Raw genomic sequence first — 10851 nt, 5'->3', positions numbered from 1 at the left:
ACAAAGGGACACACACACACACACACACACACACACACACACACACACACGGAGGGGCAGAAGGGTTAAAGGCAGGGAATGTATAGGCACAAATTCCCAATGATGAATGTGATTATAATGTATACCTAAAATGTACTAACAAACTTAATTTTAAAAATGCAGTACAGTAGTAAAATGGAAAGAAGTACTGATATGTACTACAATAGGAAGATACTGAAAAGGTTATGCTATGCGAATGAAGTTGGTCACAAAAGGCCACAATACTGTATGATTTCATTTGTATGAAATTTCCAAAATGGGTAAATTCATATAAACAAAGTTCATTATTGGTTTCCTGAAGCCAAGGGAGAGGGAAGCCTGGAATATCATTGCTAATATAAAGGACTTCTTTTGAGATGATGAAAATGTTCTGAAATTAGTGGTAATGGCTGCACAACTCTCAGTATTCTAAAAACCACTGCACTGCAAAATGTCAAACAGCAAACTTCATGATGTGGGGATTATGGGATTATATCCTAAATTATCTTCAGTACTGGTGATTGAACCCATGCCTTGAGTAAATGTTTCACCACTGGGCTACTTCCCAACTCTATTAAAAGTTGTTTGTTGAGACAGGGACTCACTAAATTTCCCAAACTCGCAATTTTCCTGCCTGAGTATCCCAAGGAGCTGAATTACAGATGTATAGAATGTACCAAGATGAAAAATTTTAGTTCAAAAAAGAAAATAAAAATACTTTGGGATTAGGTGAAATAGTATTTGGAAAGTTAGAGTGGACAGCAGTAGCAGTAATGATTATGTGAAAATGGTTATTTTAGCCTTAAACTTCTTGTATGTGACTTTAGAAAGCAACGAAAAACAGCCATACGAAGCAATTGTATTTCTTCTTTCTTTTAACTGCCATCATCTCCCTCCTTAAAGTTGAAGTTCGGTTACCAGAGGTAGAAAGCATATGGACAGGAAGTGAGTTCAAACTGGTCATCATCTATTCCATCCTGAATAATCAAGTGTTGCAAATCCAAATTAATATCAACAACAAAAATAGTTAATTCAGCCAGGGACGTTGCTCAGTGGCACTGTGCCTGCCTGGCAAGCTCAAGGTCCTGAGTCTGATCCTTGTACCCCAAAAAGAAACAAACAACAAAACAAAACAAACAAAAAAGAATAAAAAACAATTAAGTCTTTTCAGTTTTACTGACTTCTTAAGGTACATCATTCTGAGGAATTTAAAACAGTTAAAGTTATGCTAAACTTTTATAGGGGGCTCAGTGCTGCTGGCACTGGCCTCCAAGTATGAGGTCCTAATTTCAATCCCCAGTACCAAAAAAGAAACCAAAAACAAAATAAAACAACTCTTATAAATTAACATTCGAAGAAGATAAATCTAAATACTACCAAAAACATGACATTTTAAATCAGCTGTGAATATTTTATATATTGTCCATTTTTCTTTGACTTAATATAGATTGCAAAAATAAATACTAGGAAAACACTATGTAACAGCACTTCATTCTGCTTTACATTCATTGAAACTAAAACACATATAGTACTTTTTACCAAAACTAATAGTGTATTATTTCTAAGGATTCTTAAAATTTTCTTGCATTTATACATCTGAACAACTTCTGCCTAATAATCTGTTGTTTGAAAATGTTTTTACCTCAAGAAATAAATAAATATAATCAATTCCTTTTAAAAATGAAGTCAAGGTTGACTAGCATGTAAAAAGGCTATGTAAGACAACTGAAAAGAAACAAATACAAAAACTAGGGCTAGGCAAAATATGGTGGCTCCTGCCTGTAACTCCAGCATCCTGGGAAGCAGGGGCAGGACAAGTCACAAGTTTGAGTACCACCTGGGCAAATTAGTGATACCCTGTCTCAAAACACACACACACAGCTGTACCAGAGACAAGTAATGAGACTAAGTGGATCAAGTCAAGCATGATGCAATAAAAAGTGATGAGGATCTGTGGCAAACATGATCCCATGCTAATCTGAAGAGAACAGTCAACTAGCGGCATGTGATGTTAGTCTGCTGTTGCCAGTTCTATTTTTCTCAAGACCCAAATCTGTTTTTTTATGTGAGCTCTCAGAATTAAATTGACATCATTTAAAAGAATGAAATCTCCTGTTCTGGTTACTTCTAGATTTTTCTCAAAGGCCGAATTTTTGATTTGGTTTTTCACAATAAATACCATGTTAAATTTGGCATGAAATAAATTTTAATGTATTTATTTAGCATGGAAAACATTTCTAAACTTAAAGCAATATTACAGATTTAAAACTACTGCAAACACCTTTGGGATCTGATGCCAGTCACTCTAGCTAAGATTTATACAGAAATAAGGCTAGACTGCTGTGCCCTCAGACTTTTCCAATTAAATCATCAAGGGCAGATTTTGGAAAATTCCCCAGCCTGTGGGTCGTGTCTAGGGAGAAATTTCAAGCTTCAGAAAAATTTTTGTTTTAAATTAACACTTGATACAGATTTTGGCTCCTACTCTACAATTATTCACGCTTGCTTTAATGCAAAAGCTGTTCTATTATTTCTTTCCATAATATTCACCAGTTTTATTTTGTAGTTTTACAGAATCTGTAGCACAATGCTCCCTAACTCCAGGGTACAGGTGACCTGTTGGCAAAGCAAGGAGTTTATCCACGAAGACTTTCCTTTTTTCTTTTTAGAAGCCAAAGTCCTTTCTTGGAACATGGTTTAAGGAACGATGCATAAATATATTCTCAAAATACTTTACTCTTAACACTATAGTACTCTGTAAGTATAGTAACCTGATGACTGAGGGAGATTTACTGTAAATAACCGTTTTCACCAGTCGATTTTACAACCGTCCCAAATGTTTTTAGATTTATGAATTACATTTAAAAACATTTCATTTTCCAAGATACTTCAAACCTTGCAACAGTCTACCATTCGATAGAGTTTAGACAGCTCTTTCACCTCTCCCTCCTTAAATCCTTTAAGATAAATTCACCATTCATCTTCCACAAAGCTCCTACCAAAAACCCGAATCAGAGACAACGCCTCTGTGCGCAGAAGCCGCGGGAGGAGGAGAAAGAGGAGGAGTAAAGCAGGCCCTCCGGATGCTGGCCTGCAGGGAGCTATGCAACAGAGGCAAGCGCGGTCCCAGGTTCAAACAGGGCCCACCACTCCGGAGGGTCCCCGCGGGGCGCAGAGACAATGGCCCACAGAGATGCTGGCTCGTCAGCACCAGCGTGCAGAGTGCGGAAGCAGGGCTGGCCGGTCCCGCAGCTGGGAAGCGGGGTGAGACGCGGAGGGCTGCTCAGACTCTGCGCGTCCCCGGGGTCGCTCGGACCGCACAAAGGGCCCCCAGCCGGCCTCCCTGTTTCCTCACCTTTGCCAGCGGACAACCCTTCGGACCCGCAGAGCCGCCGGGAGAATCCCTGCACAGGACGGGGAAACGACGACAGGCGGCGGCCTGACGGGCGAAGACGACTCCAGCTCCACAGTCGCTGGGCCTTCCAGGTTCGGTTCCCCGGAACGAGCCCCTCCCCACTCCCCTTGCTCCGCCCCCGCCCCTGAGTGGCGAAGGCCCCGGATGTTACCTCCTTCGGCGTCCTGAAACCCCGCCCTTTCTACTCCCGCGCCGGCCCCTTCCGAATCCGCTACGGATCCCGCAAGGCCCTAGACGACTTTCGACGTCTCCTGGGTGGCTAGAGCGTCTTCCTGCGCTCTGGCGCGCTGCAGGTGACGGCGCCCGGAGGCTGTCGGGAAGTAGGCGGGGTGACGTGGGGTTGAGGATCTCCGCGGCGGGTTTGCTGAGAATTGTGGCCGGCGGCAGCTGGTTGCGGGGGGCGGCCGAGTGCGAGAGTGGAGCGGGGCGGTGTGTGGCTGGGGCCATGACGGGCAATGCCGGGGAGTGGTGCCTCATGGAAAGCGACCCCGGGGTCTTCACCGAGCTCATTAAAGGATTCGGTGAGAACCAAGGGGACCGTCCTGGGCCGGGGGTCACGGGAGGAGGCCCAAGCCGGGCGTGGAGTAGCCACTTGCGGCCACCGCCGCCCCGTGCCTGAAGAGAAGTAACTTCAGGAACCTGGAGTCGAGGTGGGGGGCACGCAAGGGCCTCTGCCTCTTCTCGGCCTGGAGCAGTCGCGTTTCTGCAGTAGTTTTGAGAGCCACACCACGAGAGCAAGGATCGTGGCTGTCTTGTGGACTGCTATATTCTCAGGACTCGGGACTCAAAATACTTTAATTGACCCGGGGGCCTTCCCTCTCCTCCCCAACACCTCATGCTCGTCTTCCTTCCCACTGCCTGTTCTGCGGAGCCTCCCCATCCTGGGCTAGTGTGTTTGGGTGCCTAGTCCAGGCCACCAGTCCTGCAGGCGAAGGGAGTGTCTTCTCCAGGGTGGTGTCTGAGGCCCAGGCCGCCCAGGAACTCGGGATTCTAGTTACTCCAAACTGAACTGCGTGGGCCTGCCAGACTGCCTCACTGGTTCTTTTGCTCCCTGAGCAGTTGCGGTTTCCGGTGGAGGGAGTTTTTTTGAGAAGGAGCCCTAGACTAGGGACCACATGCTTTCCTTATAATACCCCTCTGCCTTATTCATTTCCTTCCATACTAATCAACACATACTTTTTATCCTTCCCTTTCGATTCTCAGCTCATCTTTGCTCATTGAGTTTTTTTTTAATCTCTTACATTTCACCAAGTAGTATTTCTAGTCGTTATGTTAAAATTTGTACTCGGGATAGCAATTAAACCTTAATGTAGATATTCTCTACTGTACGTAGCTGAACATGTGCAATACTTACCTGGCATGTGTTGTACATCTACGTTATCTCAAACACACTAATAAGAATTGGAAAGTTTTAATGTGAATAATTTATGGCTGTTTTTCTCAAGAATTGACAACTATAATATGACATGTTAATTGCTATGTTGAGTATATACAAAATATTTTAACAGGTTAAGGAGCACAGGCAGAAGAAAAAGAATGAACGATATCCATATTCTATCTAGTACAGTGACTACAGCTAGTAATGTGACTACACCATAATGTAGTGGACAAGAAGAGCTTTTGGACCTGAAGCTGAAAAGCTAAACTGAGGCTCTGACTTCATTACCTGATATTCACTGGGGATTTACTGTCAGAGATAAGGAAATTGAAATATATTAAAATGAAATTAACTTTTCTTTTCTTTTTTGTGGTACTGGTGATTGTACCCAGGGCCTTTGCAGTGAGAGCTACATCCATACTCCTTTTTATTTTGAGCCAGGATCTTGCTAACTTGCCCAGGCTGGGCTTGAAATTGTGAATCTCTTGCCTCATTCTCCCAGAGTGCTGGGATTACAGGCATATGCCACCACAGCCGGCGTGAAACTATTTTTATAATTAAAGTTTACTGTGCCTGTAGTGTGCAAGTAGAGTAGAATGAAGTGAGAGAAACTGGCAGTCTCTTTAAATGGCCAGAGTTTGAGATAGTGAGTTAGAAGGTAGATTCAGTAATTTTACTGTATTTAAATCACTAGTGGCATGTGGAAATGTCTTCTCCTCATTCCTTTTGGAGCAGGCCTAAATCCATAACATGCTACATTAAAAAAAGGAGTTCTCAGGGCTGCCAACCTTACAGTAGAGTTTGAGTGGTAGTATATTTCTCCTACATTAAAGGAAAAAATATCGATAGAGGACTGCTCACTAAATGAATGTGGGGAAAGTGGCAACAACTTTCTGGTTTCTAGCTTGGGTAGTTGATGAAGTACAATTACAATAAAAGAGCAGGCTTGATGGACAAGAAAAAGGGGTCAGTTTTGGACATACGCTGAGCTTGAGATGTATGTAGGTGTATTAATAAATTTTATATTCAGAAACTTGTTGTGACATGTTAAAATTGACATTCAGAAATAAACATTACATAAGCTCATTTAAAATTAGTTCAGTCCCTAAACAGTTGTTTCAACTTCATTTGTATAGAAATCTTGGAATTTGAAAATGATTTAAATAAAGTCATGCATCAGAGAGAAGTATATAAGTATGCTTTGAACTTACACATATGAAAAATAAAATAGCTGCTAATGGATTGGGTGTTAGCAGAATTTTGCAAAAATTCAAATGATGGTAGTTTTATACCATCAGATGTTTCAGAGAAAAAAATTTAGTTTATTCCAGTAATTTCCATCTTTTTTTTTCCTGATTCCTGAATTAAAAAATGCTTTTGGGCTGGGAATGTGGTTGATGCTTTTAACTCCAGCACTCTGGAAGGTTGAAGCAGGAAGATGGCAAATTTGAGTCCAACCTGGGCAATTTAGTGGCTTAGTGAGACCCCCGTGTCAAAATAAAAAGAGCTGGGGATGTAGCTCAGTTTTTAGGCCCCGAGTTAATCAAACCCCGGTGTCCTCCCCCAAAAAGTATTCTTTCAAAACTGAAACATCTGATTATATTATGAATGTCATTGTAAATTCATTTAAAAGCTTATATCATCGGAGGGGAAATTATTTGTAAATGCAGTGAATACATAAATACAGGTTTCAGTGAAATATATGGTAAAGCAATTTTTTTAAAGCTAAGAAACTGATGGATCAGAACTGTACAGTATATTAATTGATATGGTTCATACATATTACATAAATTTATCAAAGCCAAACTGATAGTTTACTAATAAATATAGAAACAGTATGTTTCTTCTCTTAGACTAGAGAGACTTAATGGGCTACATTTATTCTGTCTACAAGACTAGTGATCCAGTTTTCATTTTAAGGGACTAATGAAGACCACATTGACCTAGAGTAGTGATGAAAACAAGTAGCTGCAGCATGATCTTGCCATAGTTTCACCATCATTGACCAACAGTAAAAACAGTTGAAATAGTAAAAATCAGAGTTGAAATAAGAGAAAACAGTGGAGAAAATTAATGAAACAACATCTGGATCAGTAAAATTTGATAAACCTCTAATCATACTGAAGTAAAAGAAAGACATGAATTACCAATATAGGCATGAGAAAAGTCATCATTGCTGGTTCTATTGATGTCAGAAGGATAAGGAGATACTGTAAAGAGTTTTGTGCCTTGGGACTGGGGATTTAGCTCAGTGGTTCTGCACCTGAGTTTGATCCCCGGTACCAAAAAAAATAATTTTGTGCCAGTTAAATTTAACAACTTAGGTGAAAAAAATGTACAGATTAACGATATAAATCACCGAGGAAGAGTACACCCTTATATTTAATATGGGAATTCAAATTGTAGCTTAAAATCTTACAAAGAAATTCTAGCTAACACTGGTAAATTCTGTCATATATTTAAGGAAATACCAATTCTATATAATTAAAAAAAAATTGGAGAGGAAGGACTACATTCCACCTCATTCTATGAGGCAAGCATTACCTTGACACCAAAACCAAAGACTATGAGAAAAATACAGATGTATCCATAATCAAGATAAATGTAAAAAAATTGAAAGAACAACATATACTGACTTAAGTGGTTTTCAATATTCAGGGTTGGTTTAACATTCAAGTACTAACAAATCACTATATTAAACTAAAAAAAACTATTTCATTAAATGCAAAAAGCATCTGACAAAGTCCAACATTTGTTAAGAATTATAAAGTGTTATATCTTCCCCAGTCTGCCAGCTAACAGTTGACTTGCCAGTTTCATAGATGCTGTCAGACAACTTCTGTTGTACAGATAATTGTATTGCTTATGGCTCAGTAGACTGCAGGAGATTCATGTTTGTACGGGTTCCCTTGGTTTTGGAGTTGGGATGCAGGTTGACTAAGGTGGATACTGTCCACACAGTGTGTTACAGTTGAGGATCTCAGAGCTTAAGAAAATCTGTCTTATAAAGGGGCTGCTAACAAATCTCCTTGGCCTTTGTCTCTGAGCATTATTATTTTTATTATTTGGAACTGTAATTCTTCCACCTGCTACACTTCAAGTCTGCCAAATGTTTACTGTATGAACATTATTTTTTTGTACCAGGGATCGAACTCAGTACCTTGCGCTGGCGAGGTAGGCAGCAGCACCACTCAGCTAAATTCCCGGCCCTGTATGAATATTCTTGAAAGGCTAGTTGAAAGCAGTGGAGCATAGTGGTGCACACCTTAATCCTTGCAGTCTGGGAGGCTGAAGCAGGAGGGCTACAAGTTTGAGCTCAGCATGGGCAACAATGAATTAGCAAGACCATGTTTCAGATTAAAAAAATATAAATATGAAGGGCTGGGTGCGAAGTGCAATGTGGAGACCCTTGTTCTAGGTTCACTCCGCAGTGCTGGATGAGGGGAGAGGGAAGTCTAAGCAATTCAAGTGGTCGCTCTTAGAAGACATGCAGAAACAGAAGTCCATTGAGAATTGTCTCTGAACAATATCTGCCTTTCCATACCAAATATTCTATTCTCTCAGATGCCCTATAAGGTTGATACCAAATCTGTTCATCTCTTGCATTATGTGCATTAGAAAGCCAGGTGGCTCTATCCTTAAGGTTTGTATTGACCTTTTCTTTTGGCCTGCGTTATTAACTCAGGTATGGCAGGTTATATTAGTTTGCAGGCTACACTTTAGCATGATGGGAAGTCTGGAGCCATCCCATTATCTGTAACAGCTGATCCGTGAAAGGCAGATCCGAATGATTTTGAGTCAAAGTGGTGGCGGCTTAACCTGAAGGCCCATCATGACCACTTCTGAGGTGTATTTGTCCTTGCTTTGAGGAGAGTGGCAAATTAGTACCTGGCTTTCATGTAAGAAGTTGAAGTATGGTCTTGGGAGTTAACTAGTGTTGGGCTCCCAAAATAGGGCTGAATTGAGGGTTACAAGTTAGCAATTCCTCTAATTTAGAACTCCCACTTCAGTTCAAGTATTTGCATAGTCCTTGTTTTTGGAGAGATTGCTTGAGGGCTGTTAATTCAGTCTTTCCTATTTAATCACATAAGCCAAATGGCATTTGTACTAAGGGATAACAGAGGTCCAGAAGCTGGGGCCATTCCTACTGCTTTTGGTAGACTTGTTGGTAAGGGTAGGGAAATGAGGTTCAGATTGTTAAACCATTTATTGGATCCCATCACAGGCGTGCATGCCTGTAATCCTGACTACTAAGGTGGCTGAAGCAACAGAATTGCAGGTTGGAGGCCAGTCTGGGCAATTTAGCCAGACCCTGTCTAAATGAATAAATGCCTGTCTGTTGGAAGATAACATACCGAGCATTTGAGTAAGGCACTGGCAACAATTTGGAAGGGCCCACCAGAGTATTTTTCTTGGGGAAGGAAGGTTCCAGTTGTATTTTTAAGAGGGTTCTTTTTGAAATTATTTTTAGGAAATCATTATTGTAGGGACTACCACTATCATAAATGTGTTAGTCATTACATAAATATTTCAAAACTTCTGTCTTAACTTTAGTATCGCCTTTTATTTTGAAACAATGCTGTGGTTTGGGTGACAAATCATGATCATTCTATTTTCGACATACTTCAGTTATCCAAAGTTTTTTTTTTTCAGCAGTATGGATATAATCTCTCTTCTGAACTTACAGAACATGTGTTATGTGGACCCTTTATATGTAATTTATGCATGCTGTACTGTCCTTGTATGTGCTGTGACAATACTTCATTAATATCTGTCTGTGCTAGGGCCTAGTACTGACCTTGGCATATAAAAGTTATTTTGTAAGTATGTATATTTCATTAACTTGTAAGTCTTCCTCTCCTTCCTAACTTTTTAATTTATATATATTATTAGAGGAGTTTAATTCTTTTTGTTTAGTGTTTGCTTACCTTATTGCTCACAGAAGTGTTAGGCATTGGGTGAACCAGGTGATATCTTTGTTTTGTGTGTATACTAAAAAGTGAGGCTCAAATAAATTGTATAACTTAAGGTTAAGAACTTTAAGGCAGTTGCTAGGCTTAGGATCCAGGTCTCTGCATTCATTGCTTGCTTCTCTTTCCATTATGTCATGATGTCCTGTGTGTGTGTGTGTGTGTGTGTGTGTGTGTGTGTGTGTATTATTATTATTATTATTATTTTTATATTGGGGAATCAAACTCGGGACCTTGTGCTTGCAAGGCAGGATGTATTGTATATTGAATGTGTATAAAGAGATTGATGGTAATAGTTGAGTACTGTGCTTTATGTACATAAATTATTTAATTATTATAATTTTAAAGTCTTATAATTTGAAATTCTACCAGTGTGGAAGATTTTGGGGCACTTTTATTCAGTAGGGTTTTTTCTTTTTTTTAATGGGTAACATGTAGAATGTGAGGCAGCTTTTAAAACAATGGATCTCTAGTAGCAATAACCAGTATTAACAATTGCATTAGTGTTTGTGGCCTTCTTGTCACTCGTTAAATATAGGTTCAGTTTATGAGATTTTTTTCCCCCCAATTTAATGTGTGTGAATATCTATTAATTTTGATCTATTGCTAGTCGTTCAGGTTTCTTTGAGTTCTTCTCTACTTAGGATTTATGCATATATCTTTAATACCAGACTGAGTACTTAATAGATACTTCTGAACAGATTAAATAGATATGGTGTGATATAAATGCCTAAAGTTGTGCTATTGGTTGACCTGTCGATTTTTCCTTTCTTTTTTTCTGTGCTAGAGAACAAACCCAGGTTCTCATGAATGCGCTACCCACTCAGCTCAATCTTCTGTCCCATTTATTTATTTATTTATTTAGTTAGTTAGTTAGTTAGTTAGTTCTTTGGTACTGGGGATTGAATTCAGGTCCTTGCACTTGTGAGGCAGGTGCTGGAAGCCCTGATCTAAATCCCAGCCCTTCAGCCCTATTAAAAAAAAAAAATTAGGGACCTGGGATTTAGCTCAGCGGTTCAGTGGCCTGCCTTGCAAGCGCAAGGACCCGAGTTCGATACCTGGTACCACAA

The 10851-nt window shown here is 40.0% G+C and overlaps 2 protein-coding genes and 1 non-coding gene across 4 annotated transcripts in view; 2 read left to right on the top strand and 1 right to left on the bottom strand.

The window, feature by feature from the left end:
- Ro60 (Ro60, Y RNA binding protein) overlaps positions 1-3455 on the bottom strand; it is a 19719-nt gene extending 16264 nt beyond the window's left edge. Inside the window, exon 1 of the mRNA XM_010608751.3 lies at positions 3374-3455. The gene's annotated coding sequence lies outside the window, so the exon portion shown is untranslated. The remainder of the gene's footprint in view (positions 1-3373) is intronic.
- A 279-nt stretch (positions 3456-3734) lies between these two features.
- Uchl5 (ubiquitin C-terminal hydrolase L5) overlaps positions 3735-10851 on the top strand; it is a 40077-nt gene continuing 32960 nt past the window's right edge. For both annotated transcript variants that reach the window (XM_010608750.3, XM_010608749.3), the window contains exon 1: positions 3735-3954. In XM_010608750.3, coding sequence (XP_010607052.1) covers positions 3879-3954 — 76 coding nt within the window. In that variant the 5' untranslated portion in view covers positions 3735-3878. The remainder of the gene's footprint in view (positions 3955-10851) is intronic.
- Positions 5506-5641, top strand: LOC117285628. Its single transcript, XR_004516712.1, has one exon. It is a non-coding gene; the product is annotated as a small nucleolar RNA U109 (small nucleolar RNA).

Source organism: Fukomys damarensis, unplaced genomic scaffold (assembly GCF_012274545.1).
Source record: "Fukomys damarensis isolate Sample0158 unplaced genomic scaffold, DMR_v1.0_HiC HiC_scaffold_11, whole genome shotgun sequence".
Lineage (NCBI taxonomy): Eukaryota > Metazoa > Chordata > Mammalia > Rodentia > Bathyergidae > Fukomys > Fukomys damarensis.
Note: the sequence above shows the minus strand (reverse complement) of the source record. Positions and strands in the feature narration are given on the sequence as shown.